This window comes from Dendroctonus ponderosae, unplaced genomic scaffold (assembly GCF_020466585.1).
Source record: "Dendroctonus ponderosae isolate FM_Combo_2020 unplaced genomic scaffold, Dpon_F_20191213v2 Dpon_F_20191213_3, whole genome shotgun sequence".
NCBI classification, from domain to species: Eukaryota; Metazoa; Arthropoda; class Insecta; order Coleoptera; family Curculionidae; genus Dendroctonus; species Dendroctonus ponderosae.
Genome location: NW_026018508.1, coordinates 12,512,496 through 12,528,159, shown reverse-complemented (window position 1 = coordinate 12,528,159; position 15,664 = coordinate 12,512,496). Strand labels below are relative to the sequence as shown.

At 34.6% G+C, this 15,664-nt stretch overlaps 4 protein-coding genes across 5 annotated transcripts; all 4 read right to left on the bottom strand.

The window, feature by feature from the left end:
• Positions 1-56: 56 nt before the first annotated feature.
• On the bottom strand, positions 57-15,565 carry LOC109537336. The gene is made up of 18 exons (XM_048664725.1): positions 15,302-15,565; positions 14,072-14,312; positions 13,844-13,977; positions 13,598-13,738; positions 13,387-13,539; positions 11,805-12,045; positions 11,622-11,755; positions 10,610-10,747; positions 9,160-9,400; positions 8,974-9,107; positions 8,661-8,921; positions 6,382-6,622; positions 5,511-5,644; positions 4,248-4,325; positions 842-1,091; positions 659-792; positions 458-607; positions 57-404 (listed from the first exon to the last, which is right to left on the bottom strand). Exons 1-18 carry the CDS (start codon positions 15,375-15,377, stop codon positions 253-255), a joined length of 3,033 nt encoding a protein of 1,010 aa, XP_048520682.1. The 5' UTR covers positions 15,378-15,565; the 3' UTR covers positions 57-252.
• Positions 4,663-7,745, bottom strand: LOC125502379 (protein takeout-like). The gene is made up of 4 exons (XM_048665192.1): positions 7,508-7,745; positions 6,382-6,622; positions 5,511-5,644; positions 4,663-5,329 (listed from the first exon to the last, which is right to left on the bottom strand). The coding sequence occupies exons 1-4, from the start codon at positions 7,569-7,571 to the stop codon at positions 5,022-5,024; spliced, it is 747 nt and encodes a 248-aa protein (XP_048521149.1). The 5' UTR covers positions 7,572-7,745; the 3' UTR covers positions 4,663-5,021.
• On the bottom strand, positions 8,532-9,769 carry LOC109537334 (protein takeout). Of its 2 annotated transcripts, XM_048665191.1 has the most exons (5): positions 9,610-9,769; positions 9,454-9,553; positions 9,160-9,400; positions 8,974-9,107; positions 8,532-8,921 (listed from the first exon to the last, which is right to left on the bottom strand). In XM_048665191.1, the coding sequence occupies exons 2-5, from the start codon at positions 9,509-9,511 to the stop codon at positions 8,605-8,607; spliced, it is 750 nt and encodes a 249-aa protein (XP_048521148.1). In that variant the 5' UTR covers positions 9,512-9,553; positions 9,610-9,769; the 3' UTR covers positions 8,532-8,604. The 2 variants fall into 2 exon arrangements, with proteins under 2 accessions (XP_048521148.1, XP_019759554.1); XM_019903995.2 differs by having other exon boundaries at positions 9,454-9,769.
• LOC109537337 lies at positions 10,083-12,290 on the bottom strand. The gene is made up of 5 exons (XM_019903999.2): positions 12,162-12,290; positions 11,805-12,045; positions 11,622-11,755; positions 10,610-10,747; positions 10,083-10,365 (listed from the first exon to the last, which is right to left on the bottom strand). Exons 1-5 carry the CDS (start codon positions 12,238-12,240, stop codon positions 10,211-10,213), a joined length of 747 nt encoding a protein of 248 aa, XP_019759558.2. The 5' UTR covers positions 12,241-12,290; the 3' UTR covers positions 10,083-10,210.
• Positions 15,566-15,664: the final 99 nt, after the last annotated feature.

The window sequence follows — 15,664 nt, the reverse complement described above, 5'->3', positions numbered from 1 at the left end:
GCACATAAACCTTATCTGAAAGACATTAAACCAGCAGAAACAAATTAATTTGCATACTAATTCAATCACCTCTTTATTTTCTGTTTATTTATAAAATTCCCAACAAATAACAAACAGTTGATCGTGACTAAAAACAATTTTCTCCATACTTTAAGCGCGCATTTGAAGGCATTTTAGATGCTAAATTTTAAAGCAAATTATCACATTTATTGTTTCTAAAACTAATCGATCAACATCTAAAATTACGGCAACTTAAGCTGGAAGCCACTCGGAGGCTTTCAAATTGGCTAAAATCTGATCAGCCACCACTGTAAACAGTTGATTCGAGGTCTCAATGAAGATTGGATTGACTGTGTCCAATACTCTTCTTGGGTCTTCATTGAAGAAATTCGCAATTAAATCGGCTAAAAATTACTGAAATAAATTAATAAATTTACATTTTTTCCAAACATTTTACCTCCGAACTGCATGTCAGGATTTTTGGAGGTGAGTCGAATAAAGCCATCGCCTACCACTATTTTGGAGTTGATTCTCTTCACTCTAAAGTACTCATTGCCATCTTTTTCATACGTTTGCAATCCGCCCTTGATAGAAAATTGAGTGTTGGCTGAAAATCCTTTGTTACTAAAAAATCAACTAAATCATTTTAACCATTTACTGAAATTCCCAAAGAAGAATCCTCGGCTCTGAAGAGGAATCGTTAGCAGATGCCCCTGAACATCGTATTCCATTTCAATAGTGGTCCATGGTAGGCTCAGTCTAATTTCCCCAACGTGTTTCTTTGGATCAGCCCTTAAAACCACTCGTAAAAAATAACTCGTTCCTTTACTAGCTGATTTACCTTAGCCCTTGGATAACCGTATTGCGTCCACCCTCAACTTTGATATTTCTGATGATGGCGTTAATACTAACAGCATCGTTTAGGGTGCGATTCACCGTCATTATTGGCAACTCAAATGGATCAAAGGGCGGAAGACTCAATTCGGGAATTCCTTTCATCAAGTAGGGTTTGGTTTTTTCGAAGCTGGTTAAAACGCATTTTTCGTATTTCGGATCGGAGGCTTTACAAATATACTCCTGAAGATACTCAGCTAGAAGCCAATAAATCGCCTGCTCAGGTGAAACTATCCATGACTTAATAGACAAATAAAATGCATTCGAGTGCGGTGAATTCAGGCTCCTTGACCCAGTGGAGTTGTTTCCCAATCGATTATTGCTTTTATATTTTATCGGGGTTTGAAATAGATGCATAATTGTATAATTAATTCTACTAAAACCGGTAGAACTGTTGGCAAATAGTATAATTAAATTGTTTCCTTAATACCAAATTGCTTGATGCAATAAAACGGGGTTCAGGATGCAACATTTAAGTGGTTTTAAGGTTTTTGCATGTTATCGAGTTGGGTTTTAAGAAATCATATTTTGATCATGTCTTAAGTGCTGATAAATTGAAGGGTGCACGGAATAGAAAAAAGCAGCAATTGTGACTAAATTTAAAGTTTTTGAAAAAATCTTGTCGGAATTTTCAATAAAAGCGGTTATAAAGTTAATTTAGTTTTTAACATCTTAAATTAAATTTTCAATATAAACAGCGCATCGAACTGAAAGAGAAACTTTACAACTGGATAAATTCTGATTGATGCAGGGACTCTTTTCTCGTTTGAAGCTGTATTTAGTTCCAAACAAAATTAATTCCTGGGTTTCACTCATTTATTGTCTTTATTTATCAATTAAAATACGTTTCGGTGTATTTTTCCACCATCATGAGTTTTTCTAAAATAAAGGCCTTTTTAATCTTAGGTTATTAGGCCATAATTAATAAGGCCCAATAAAGGTTTTTCTAAAATAAATTTCTAAAAATTTTTCTTCTGTTAGGCCTAATTAATTTTAGAATATTTTAAAGTGTTGCAATTGTGATGTATTTTAATGTGTGATATGATGAGGCTGTTGACGAACTGTGATTGTTTTTTAAATTAATAAAAAAATTTTTTAAACTATGTTATTTTAGAAAAACTGATGATGGTGGAAAAATACACCGAAACGTATTTTAATTGATAAATAAAGACAATAAATGACTGAAACCCAGGAATTCATTTTGATTTGGAATTGAAACACAGTCAGGAAAGTATATACAATGCTGTATTTAGTGCAATTATTTTTCCGATTTTTTGGCCAAAAAATTTGTACTTCAGAGAAAGTTTTTACAGGGTGGCAAATAAAAGAATGGAAAATTGATGAAAGTTCCACAGGCTCGTAGTTGGACAATTTTGGGTAATTTTTATGCAACTCTGTATAGCGAATTTTCGTTTCACTTCAAGTTTTAGCTTCAACATGAGCTCACGATCGTAAAAATCGATCCAAGAGCAGAAAAGTTATCGCTACAAGACCAAAAAGTTGATTTTTTGAGGCCACCCTGTAAATAGAACAGATGGCCGTAAAATTAATAAACTGTTTTGAGCTATTTCGTTTATCTTGAAGCGTTTGGCGTTGAGATTGCCGAATTTTTGGCGATTTTGCATTTGCTCAGTCTACACCCTGTAGAACATTAATATGTTGCGATTAATTTTTATCAAAACGTGGACGAACAAACATCAAATGGGGTTAAATAACGCTTCAAACAGAAACCAAGCTCTAAGCAATCAGAATGTATCCAGTTCCAAAGTTATTGCTTAAAAGTGCTTAAAATTTGCTTTAAGTGATTGCTTGAAGAAGCCAGTAGAAGATGAAAAGTTCTAATAAATGAGTGTTCTTAAGAAGATGTTGGTAACAATAAAACAAGGGCGTTTTATTAAAAAAAAAAAAATGTTAATGCGTCTGAAATTGCAATTTTGTGGCTTACAAAGCTATCGACTGGTATATTTTTATTAAATAAAATATTGATTTGGTTCGACAGTGGCTGCGCGAGCGACATTCAATATTTTTGAACAGAAAAATGGTGCGCCACTGATTTATCAAAAAACTAATTTAACCCTTTCGTTGCCTGCTCAATTCCAAACAAAAAACTTTCTTTACTTTTTTTGTACAACACATGATTTTCGAGCAAAAATTTAAAAAGTTAGAAAGGCGCTTGATAAAAATACTAGGTGCATTAACGCGAATTTTATTTTATAAATCGAAAATGATGCGTTGTGCGAAGGAAACGCAAGAGACCTTTTTTGTTAGGAATTGAACACGGAATGCAAAGGTAAAATTATTTTTGATTATTGAATGTTGAAAAATATTGAATGTCATGTGGGTACGTGAGACACTGACTACCTATTGAACCATACTAAATTTCATTAAAATATCTCAGACAGATTGATTCGTCGGCGTATTTTTGAATCACCCGGTATAATAGGTTACATTTGGATAGAAACATTCATAGGTCAAGTATGACCCAGATTTAATATCCGAATAAATAAAAATCCAGCGCGAATTGTGAAAGTTGTGTTACATGTTGTATTACATAATGTGCAATATATCCTGCGGCCAATCACACTTATGCAATATTAGCGAATGTCTCCCGTGTAGGTAATGATGATGCTTAAAGGTGAACCAAAGTAGAAGTTTTAGTCTTTTCAAGTCGAACTTTCCGGATTATATGCTCAAAGTTATATTCGATTAAACGGAATTTCAAGAAACTAATGAAAATTGTTAGTAGCGTTTTTTAGCTACTGTTGGTTCGCTACTTCTAAGATCGGTTTCACTCGAATTGAGCTTCTAGAAATCCAGACAAAAGCAGAAGCAAACTGATCACCTTGAACATTTGCATTAAATGAATAAATCCATTAAGCCAAAGCATTTTTCTGTGTGATGCACTTTTAATTTCTAGTAGTTGCCCATAAAATTCCTATTAACTAGCAAACACCTGCCATCAAACACGATTTCATCTGTTGGGTTTAAATGCGAATGCATGTTCATGCTAAATAAAGAACTAAAAGCAAATAAACACGGAAAATATGTAAATTATTTAACTATTGTCTTCTGTTTGTGACTGTTGAAACGTTCCATATTTTTATTATATGAATTTATTTGACGCAAAATTAGAATCCAAAGTCGAAACGAACTACATTGCCCTTAAAAAATTAAGATTTTCCGACTGTAAAAACATTTGAGTTTTCTGAAAATATTCAAGATTTACCCCAATTAACACCAGAAACCCAACTCTAAGATCCCACTGAAAAACATGCAATTATAAAAAAACAAGCAGCTGGATTTATTAGTTATATTTTTAGCTTTAACTTGAAGCAAAAATTCAGTTCACTTACGGATTTTTCCATGAGATTTTCCTGCGAAAAAACAAACAAGCAGCACTGTGAAGGTCTTCATTTCAGTCGTTTTGTTCACTTAATGTTAGCCGGTATATTTATAATAATACTATACTGCAAATGCCCTCCTCCACTTTCGTTTTCCTTTGGCTACTTTTGCAACATGGGTACCATATCATTTAGTTGCTTAAATGTTATTGTGCATTTCGACAATAGCAATTAGCGACTTTACATGCAGGCTTTTCTAGGCACAGATAAATTTCCTTGTCGTTTGAATTAATAGCCTTCGGGAACCGTAGTTGTCTACCTGCTGTTGCTTTCCAAGAAAACTTCTTTAAAATCCCCAATTTTGCTGTTACAAGAGCCAAAGAGCTCGCAACTCGCTAGAAGGACGTTGAACATAGAAAGACAAACATAAAATAGATCGTTTATTTCATCTGAAACTTTATATTCTAGTGTTTATTCTCTTGCTTTTTCGAAGAAGTCAATCAAAAACTATCATAAAATCTCAGTTTCAAACTCAATCAATTCAAAATTCCTCACCAGTAACTTCATAAGATCAATGTTCAGCTAAAACCATTCGTTTTGTGGTTGGACCTCAAGAGATTTGCTGAAGAAACTAGTCTAAATAAAAAATACAAAAATGCCCCCAAAAACTGCATTGAAACAAACTAATAATAAAAAAATTATTCAATGGAACAACACAATCTTTAAAACTGTTTTTTAATTCTAACAATATTCCTAAGTTTAATATCTGCTTCAATTTATTACTAGTCACTTATCAGGAAACAGTTCTTGATAAGTGAACCTCTTAGTTATCGTGTTGGCGATATCGGTGAACTTTTGGGCCAAAGAGTTTTCAAGCACTGGCTTGATTTCGTTCACAAATAGATCGGCATTGTCTCTAACCACTTCATTGGTGGCTGAAGATAGAGTCGGATTTTGGCCGGCGAAGAGATTGCCCAAATGGATGGCGCTGTGTCCAATATAGAGCGTCAAATTGAATTTTCTGAACTGAAGATGCTGCTGTCCGTTCAGTGTCACCAGATCCCCTTTCATGATGCAGTCGAATTTGTAATTTGCTGCAAAAAAAACCATTATTTTTGCCCAAGGGCCTCCGTTAAACCCAGATTTATTGTCGATTGATTTCTGAAGTGAGCGCAATTTAAATGCTAGCATTCACCAATTTTACTGACTTCCAAAAAATTAATTGGGGAATATCAAAGTTAAACTGTCTTAAAGTTAATTAACGAAGTGACTTACTGAAATTGCCGGTAATGGGACCTTTTCCTTTGTATTTCAGGATTAAGACGCTCATATCAATGTCGTAGTCTCCTTCGAAGTAAATTGATGGAATACTCACTCTGAACACGAATCGGTTCTTCTTTACGTTGGGTCTAAAAGAGGCAAAAAACTGGTGAGTTTTTCGGGCTACACTTCTGAAGATGTAAGCCTCTCGTACTTGCGAAACGTCAAGAAACGTTTTCACGGCGTCCTAAAAGCTGGACAAACCGGATTGAAGAGATTTTTTTTACTTCTTCAGATTCTTGATTTTTGGGGTTGAGATTTGGAAATTTTTGCAAAATACTTTCAGGAGTGTTTCAATTGAAACTTTCTGGAACCATCTTTATAAAATTTCTGCGAATATTTTCCAACTGACTGTGAAAATAAAGATTCGCCTAGAAACACCGTTTTTTCCTTTCAACATTTAATTACACAGGACTTTATTGTGGCATTTATAAGTGTTTGCTAATTGATATTGGGCAATCAATCATCAGTTCGCAATTCAGAAAAAAGCTGATAAAATTAGGAAAAGGCAAAGACAAATTAACCAATTTTCCTATGAAAGTCATTAAAAGCGAGCAAGAGTTCGCCACCAAAAGTAAAATTAGTTGTTAGTGCAGTAATGATGTCAAGAAGTATTTAAGTTTATTTACTCTGTTACTTTTTAGACGGTTATTTTGCATTGGCATATAACATGTGTTTTTGTGCTCCCTAAACTGGTTAGAATTCATTATTTTACGCGCCTAAGTATGATGACTAAGAATTTATATTAAATTAATAAACGGGTTGAGGTTTTTTTGTTGTTCGCTGTTTAAATACAATTTATTTAAATAGCAATGATTCTGCATACTTTAGGTCGATGATTTCGAAGCCAGACGGTCCCCATACTTTTGCATTAGTAATATTGGCATTGATTTTAGCCTGGTTGGGTCCACTTCTCAACTGGATTTCATCCAACAATAAGGGCTCAATTGGAGGCACATTTAATTCGGCAATCCCAGTTTTTAGTCTGGATCTGAGCTGTTCCACTGAATTTATGATGCATTTGGATATTTCCGGATCGTTTTTGTTGCACACTTTTATATAGGAAGCTGCAAAATAAATTAGACTATTAAGTTAAATCGTATTTTATTAAAATGTATTAAATAAATTAGATAAGTTACTGCGCTTAAAAAATAAAAGAAAGTTAAAAGAACGCTCTTTGGAATCCACTTGCTAATTCAAAATTTAATTATTATTGTTAACCGTCAACTAATTTTCATCAACGAACCATTAAATAACAATTTCATTATTTCGATTAATGTCTAATATTTTCTGCGGTTTTCCAGTTGATTTTTACACTTGAGAATACTCTTAGATCATTAATTCTCAATTAAAACCGCATTGTATGGTTCTTCAGCCTTCGCATCTTTTTAACCAATTATCTAATTTTAAGACCACATGAGGACTCATAATGGAGAGAAGCCGTTTTTGTTTTGCACCTTTATCGCCATGTAACAGACGAGGCAAATATGTAATGAATGCGAAGCGAAGTTTATAGCTTTCTTTTTGCAAATCTGTGTTAGTTAATTTGAAAATCGCTTCACACAGTGCGACATACTTTCAAGAAATTTACAACATATCGGATCGACTATTGAATTAATTTCCAAATGCATTCATTATCGATTAGTTTGTGTAGGTGGATTTGTAATCGACCCGATTGGTGGTTGATTTTAGTCGATAAAATGAAAATTGTTACAACCAATTAACGGACTTAACTGGTTTGCATGTTGCAACTTTTTCGGTTATGCAATGCACACAAATAAGAGGAATTTTCAGTCAAAAAGATGTTGAATTTCAGTGCAACTTTATGCGAAAAATAACGATTATAAACGAACGATCGCCAACAAATTTAGTGCACAATTATTGATGAATATTTATAATAAAAACAAATTAATTTTCCCCTAAATGTTACAAAATTTAAAGTTTGAACTTACGTATTTCAGCTAAAACAGCGCCAAATAATCCATAGAAACCCACTGCCAATACATTGAAGAACATTTTCAATCAGCAATCTGTAAAATCCAGTTGCATTTACTGTAAACAATCCGGTAATATTGTTTACAAAATGCACCGACAATTTTACGGCACCGATCGAATGGTACCCACTAAGAACCCAGTCGCAGCTGTAAATGCAAAGTAGAACTTTCAGTCGTTTCGCAAAGCCCCCGATATATAGGAAAATTACCAGTTTGATCAAATTATTCCTTCTATTTCATTAAATATTGTTTTCGTTGATTTGTCTTTGCGTCAAAACCACAAACTTACCTCAAGGAGAAATGCACTTTAATATTAACACTAATTTGCATGTTTTGATATTTTGATTAATTTGACAAAATTATTTAGTGATTAATTGCAGTTCTTGTCCAGAAATTTGTTGTCCATCTGAATATGCATAATGTTCAAATTTATCTGCTAAAGGTTGACGATGGCTGAAATGGAAAGACCAAATGATCACGGAGGAAAAGTAATGCAAGTTGCAAATACTGCAACAGTATCATGTTAAAACTCGCAATGTTTAGCAGATAAGTTTTTAACGATTGGAATTGGCAATGCACTGGATAGTGTTTCAGGCCCTAAACCCGCCTAGAAAAATAATGTATTTCTGATGTTTCGCAAGCACGATTGGCTTGCATCTTGAGAGGTGCTGCTGCCTCAAGCAACCAACCCTAATGCTTTTAGAGCTTTCGGGCATTGTCAAAAAAATCTTCGATCTGTTAGAAATAACCACTTTTTTAATTCAAGCAGTTTCAGCCTTTAAAATCTAGGTTAATTAGTTGCAAATTTTCTGTACTTTTAAAGTGAAATTACAGCTGAATTTGCATAAGACACCTTCAGCCATTTCCCAGTCGCAGGACAATAATTGTGATTAAATTTACATAGTAACAACTTTACTAATTTGCAATTGCAAAAATCGTCTTTCCACTTTCCTTTTGGGTAATGTGACTAGTTGAAAACGAATTTTATCGCGAAAACTTTATTGTTTTCTGCGATCTGATAATAATTTTGTATACAAGTTTTTTATATAAAAAAACTAAATGCTCTTTGAATCTGGAAACAGTTCATCAAAGGAAAACCGGCTTGTAATACTATTTGCTATCGTGGTAAACTTCTGGGCCAATGACTCTTCTAAAACAGGCCGTATTTCATCAATAAACAACTCGCTGTTTTCTTGGATTAACGTGTTGGTGGCTTCACTCAAAATCGCCCCATTTTCCCCAAACAAATTGCCAAGATGCAGATGGCTTTTGCCCGTGAATAGTGTTATGGTGAACTTCCTGAAATGAAGGTAGGTTTGGTTGTTTCTCTGGACTTTGTCGCCTTTAAACAGGCAATTGAACACATAGTTTGCTGAAATCAAAATAATAATTTCTCCAACTGGTTTTGAGTGCTAATGACTCACTGAAATTGCCTTGGATTGGGCCTTTTCCTTTGTATTTCAAAATCAAAACGTTCATATCGATGTCATAGTCGCCTTCGAAATAAAGAGTCGGAATAGTGAACTGGACCAGAAATCTGGTTCTTTCAAGATCAGGCCTGAAGAAGCATTGAAATGTGTTAAAGCTGAATTGGGTTGAATTGTACTTACTTTAAGTCGATGATCTTGAAAGAGGATGGGCCATGTACCAGCAAGTTAGTTATATTAGCGTTGATCTGGGCCTGATTGGGGCCACTTTTCAGTCGAATTTCGTTCAGAGGCAAAGGCTCAATTGAGGGCACGTTTAGTTCCGGTATTCCCTCTTTGAGCTTTGGGCGTAAATATTCGATGGAGTCGATGATGCATTGCGATAAGTTTGGATCGGTTTTTTGGCACACTTTTATATAGTTTGCTGAAATTGAACAGTCGAAGACTTTCGCGAAATTTCTTCACAAAATCACTTACGTATTTCACCTCTAACAGCGCACAATAGAACGGCGAGTTGAAGCAGCAAAAGAACCATCTTCCTTTCTGATGGCCACCACCAAATTATACAAACTATTACCTAAAATTAGCTAAGCGAAACCTTCTTAACGCTATTTTTCACACATTAAAACTGACCGACAACCACGCAATACATTAACACCAATTTTTTCTTAGTTTAATTTGCTGTACACGCAAAATTATCAACATTTCATGCAGAATGCACGAGCAAACCGGACCTTGAAAGATGGTATTGACAATATGCCACCATCCTGGCGATCATATACATAATAATATAATTAATTTAGGATTGTTGTTGAGACATGTTGGTAATACGACGGGTTTTGTATTCAAAGCATGCTTAGAAAGGCGTGGAAATCGTGCCTCGAAAGGATATAAATAACAATGTATTTTAGTCAGAGTTTACAACAAAATTTCATATTAAAGGTAAAAATTCAGTGTCTTGGTTTTGTTCCTGTCCGGTCTTCATAAAGGAACAGCATGCAAAAGCTTCCGAACTGAGAATCGTCTGAGGAATAATGAGGAAAAATTTCCTAAAGATGTGGCCTGATTAGCCCGATTAAAACATAATCACCTAACATAATCATAACTTTTCTGGTTATACAATTTATTATTTGTCAAACAGCGAACACTTTTATACTTGAACATTACCTACATACATTTGGTGCCTAACTAGGATGGGAAGAAAATAAATAGTGTTTTAATCAATATGGAAGCTTTAAACTGGAAATATTTCGTCGTAGTCGACGTTCTCGAAGATTTCGTTGCACAGTTTCAGGAGAATGTCTGAACATTTCTTCTCAATGTAGGGTGTGGCCATCTTAATTATGTCTTCCTTATTGGCTGTTTTGAGCAGTTGTTTAGCAGCATGGCCTGGATTAAATTGAAATTTTTTGCAGTTAAAGAATGCAGTTCTATAAGGCTTATATTGTTGATTAAAAGTTAAAGTCCCAATGGACTTCTTCAATTGAAATGAAAGTCTGTGTGCTTGGAAAAAGGATGTTAAGAGGAAGCAAAAATGCTGAAGTTTTTGCACAAGCCATTAATTGTTTTTCTTTATTATGTGCTGTGTTTTCAGAATGTCTCGGTGAATGGTATTTTTGTGCAATTTACTTACTCAGAACAGGGTCTTCAGTGAGGAAGTTGCCAAGATCCAGGTTAAAGTCTTCCATCTTCAGCTTAAAGTCGATGGACTCAAACTTCAAATGGTTGTCTTTTAGGGCTCCTTTCATCAATGCTTGTCCATCTAAACCAGCTGAAAAAAAATTCCTTGTACATTAAATCAAGCTTTTAACGATTTGTGCTCAATGATGCTTTCTTCTTTTATCTCGTTAAGATATTGAGGAAATTTCGGTATCCATTTTTTAGTAGTGGAAAATTCGGCAAGTATTTTGCCAACAAAACGGTTCTTCGTTCATTTTTTTAACTTTTGTCTACAAAAATGCTTCTTCCAGCTCAATTATTTCGCACATTTAGGTCAGAGTTCTGAATTTTTGCTTTTGCAGGTGGTCTTATCATTTTTAATAACACTTTTCTTCCAAGCGATTATTCAGCTTCGGTTCTTGTCATGTTTTCTTATTCAAATTCTAAACCTGATTTTTAATGGCAAAATCTAATGTAGAACAACATGAAATTGATGGTTATTTTCGAAAAGCAAACTTGGAAGTTTAAGGAACCGAAACATGCGATTTGCAACTCAAGTCCAGGTTTGGATAAACCTTGACGATGAATTTTTCGGTCAAAACGTCCACAAATGCTAACACATTTTGCATCATTGAAATCAGGAAAAAATATGGGTTTAAAAGAACAAGGAAAAATCCCCCAGGTTCGTATTCAAATAAATAGAATTAGTGTCGAAATCTCATAAAATGAAACTGAGATTAACTCAAATTTGAAATAAATGTATAGAGCTTTAAATACTAGTAAACTTATGCCAGAAAATATATCTCGACAGCGCTAAACTTTCGATTTATTTGTCAAAAGCGTGTTCGGTTACATTTCGGTTTCTTCAAGATTTTCGAATCCAAACAAATTTTTTGTGTTGAACGTTTTAAAAATCCACTAAAATTCCAATTCTCCTAAGAATATAAAGCGATTCGATAAAAATTTTGAGCAATAGTTGAACTTACTGGCATTTGCATTGAAAGTTCCAGTTGATTGAATAGTGGTCGATAACAATTTTCCATCAACATTGTACCCTCCATGAATGTCCAAGAAGGGCACTTTAACACCAACATCATACACATGGTTCTCCAAGTCCATTCTAGAAAAAATGTGTTTTATGTACAACTTTTGGCTTCTTAGCTACTTACTTGAGATTTGTGATCTCAAAGTCTCCTAATCCAATCACTTCCAAGTTGACTAAAGAGGCTTTCAATTCGGGCAATAGCGTTCCATCCATGATTTCGATCTGTTCCATTTTGAAGGGATCTATTCCAGGTACATTCAGCTCGGGTAGACCTTCTTTCAGCATCGGTTTTAATGCTTCTACTGAGTTTTTCACGCAAGTTTCCACCTCAGGATCGCTTCTATGGCACAGTTTGATTCCATCAGCTAGCAAAAGAAAAAATCACCAACACTCTTATTTAATTTGGCTATAAACTTCCTACAAACGTGCACTTTTTTATTCATAAAACGATGTATTCAGTTCAATTTTCCAATCTACTTACGAAGTTTCGAGCCAAGACCGCCGTGGAAACTGGCCATCAAAACCACAAACAAAACTGCGAGAAAACTTTTATTAACCATGATTGTTGATTGTTCTCTTACAGTGCCAAAGTTGTAATTAAAATCGTCGACTTGTTAATCCGGGATTTTATAGGAAACAAAGAGTTAAGTGACGTGGCCGTAGCCGGTAGATGAAAATAGATAAAGTGATAATTGAAACGGAAGTGCATGGATTTGGTGAATTTCCTTATGTGATTGGGATTTTGTACATAGTTTTTATTATTGAAAACGCGCCGAAACCGATTGTTCAATAACAGGAAAATAATTGTTTATTGTCAGTCAGATTTAGTGAAAAACTATAACTTTTTAATAAAAGCTTTCGATTCTCCGGATTCCCATTTTTTATCGTTTGAATTGAGGATAATTAAAGTTGCAGCAATGGAACGAAGTTCTCCTCTGGTCCTGATCAAATTTGGTCTTTTGGCGTAAGATTTATTGAGTTGTGCAATTCGTGAACAAACGACAGAAGTAGTACTAAATTAATTGGATACATTTCTAATTAACGCCCAAATAGACAAATTTTTTTTGGTGTGTCTGATAGATTTTCCGAGAAAAAAATTGTTAGTTTCCACTGTTCACATACGGAGCAACATGGTTGTGCTATTGCAGTCTTCTTTAAACATCTTCAACAGTTGCAAACATTATAAAACTTTAAAAAGGAACCAAAAACAGTATTCGAATTAGCGCCAACTCTGCAAATTAACCAGAGACTAACGCAGATTTTCAACAATGATCTAGAAAATTCAAGTTGAAAAATTGAAATCGCATACTTTTTCTGCAAATTTTTGTATTATTTCGATTATATTTCACTTGATTTATCAATTTCCTGTTTAATATCACATAATGGTTGGTCGCGCTCATTGGCGATTAAAAGATCTAACATCAGGGTAATTCCCACGTTTATTCATTGCCATTATTGATTTTGAATGTTTTCCGATGATTCTGGGAACCTTTCAGATCGTTTTCACTGTTTGCCCAACTGTAAACATGCCAAATCCTGTTTCACTTGAACAATTTTCCGCTCAATGGCTATTAAACCAAAATTATAGGACTTTTCTTGACAATCTCAGCGGCTTTGAGGACTAATTAAGGAAATGCAATTATATGATTTATTAATGCCGCAAGTTCTCTATTTAACAGCTATTAGATACAACGGATAAAAAGCTCAAAGTGGGAATAGCTCGTTATAGTCAAAAGTCTCGGTGATTTGGTTACTCAAGTCCAGCAAGATCTCCGCACATTTTCGCTCGATATGAGGTGTAGCAAGGTCCCGTACATCCTGCTTACTGGTTTCAGTGATAAGTTGATGTATAGTTTGCCCTAAAAAAATCAACAGCTTTTTCGAGACTTTCTAATTCATTTTGCTCAACATACTCACCCAGAACGGCGTCTTTCTTGGGGAAATTGTCAACATTTAAATGAAAATCTGAGGCTTTCAGCCTTAAGGTCAACGAGTCAAAGATCATTCTGCTGTTGTCTTTCAAGTATGCATGAATCACTGCTTGGGCATCAACATCAACTGAAAATCGGTTGACTCACTTTCAAACGGAACAATTTTCCCATTTTTGGCCCAAAGTTGGTTTTATTCGACTTTTTTTTCTTGCTGTTTCCCAAGCCTACTCACCTAGATCAGTGTGCAAATCGCCATTTGTCTTAATTTCCAGTTGCCCAAATTTCATATCAGCATCGAAAGTCCCCGTTAGGTTCAAAAACGGAACTTTTACTCCTACTCGGTAGATCATTTTTTCAACGTCCAGCCTAAAACACCGCAATTTACCGTCAATTAATTGTGTCCCAGAGTGTTTCCTAATTATCAACACGTGTAAAATTTAATTGACTCGTCTCAACTCACTTCAGCTTGGTAATTTTGAAATTCCCCAAACCCGTAACAACCACATTGTCAAAGTACAGTTTCACATCAGGATTTTGGACTCCATCGAATATCGTGATTCTTCCTAGTTCGAATGGATCAATTCCTTTTACGTTGAGCTCTGGAAGTCCCTTAACCAGAAGAGGTCGTAAGGCTTCTACAGAGTTTTGGATGCAAACCGCTACTTTGGGATCACTTCTGTGGCATACATGAATGTAGTCAGCTGCGGAAGCAAAATAATCGATAATTTTGGAGAATTGGGGTTTTGGGAGAATTATTCGGGGGGGCCTATTGGAAGAAACAGAAAATCAGAAAAGCTTCATTGCGTCTAGACGGTTAGAAATAAACAAGAAACAAAAATGGTTTTGCTTGCCAATCTGGATATTCTAAAACTATTTGAAACTACACAGCGTGTCCTCTAAAGGGCGCAGCTAAAGCAAATTCAGTTTCAAAAGAACAGAACAGTTTTCTTCAGTTCTTTCTTGCGTTAAATTTGCAATGATTTTATATTCCATTGTCGACCATTTGCTCGCTTCTGTAGCCGAAGTTTGGTTTTCTTTGCGAAAAACTTCTTCATTGAAATGAGCATCTGAAAATAAATTTTGCAGAACCCAGGAGTTTTTTACTCCATAGCTTCAATAAATGCTGATCAGAATTCAAATATTTCGACTAAAATATTTTTTAAAACGCAATTGTATGCAGTTTTTGCTGCTTGAGGTCTCATGGACCATTTTCGTTCTTTTCGCATCAAAATTTGCATTTTGTTTGTGACTAACAGTTATTTGCCAAGGTAAAAGGATGCTTCTGTAGTATTAATCGTCATTTTCATGCCAAATGACTTGCACGGACCTTCTAGGTCAATCGAGAAATAATTTCATGTTATTCAGTAGTTAATCAACGGCTTGCACAACCACTGTTGACAAATTATTGCAATAATTAAACAAAATGTAACTTTGACTTTGTCTCCAATATTTTTTAAATAAATCATGAATAATTCTATTAACGAAATAACTATATACAAAAATATAGTCGATGAATACAATTAGAACTACACAAAAACGGGCAAAATTTGCCTTAGTTTTCAACTTTCCCAGCTTGTTTTAGAATGTAAATTACGAAATCGCAGTAATAATCGCAAAGTATATATTTTTTAATAAACCGAACGAACAATTGTAGAGAAAAATGTAGAAGAAACAGAAACAAAATACTTACGTATAACAGCTAATACACATCCTAAACTAGTTAGGCAAACGAAACCCACCAATGCAACCTGGCCTAACTTGCCCATCTTAATTGCTGTTCTACTCAACGGACTTTTAATGTAAAACGCTAATATTCCTAGCTATTTACTTATATAAAACAAGTTGCTTTTTGACGTCATCTAAAATATAATTTTGTTGTAGCAAAATGACAAATTAATTCATTGACTGCTCGGGCTAGTGCAGTTCATTTCAATAATGGAATCGATGTTTTTGCGGGTAATTAATATTAAAAGTGTAGAAAAAATAGCACATCAGTAAATGGTAATCAGCCAGTAGATGATTGAGGTGTCGATTCCGTATTTCCAGCTGTGGA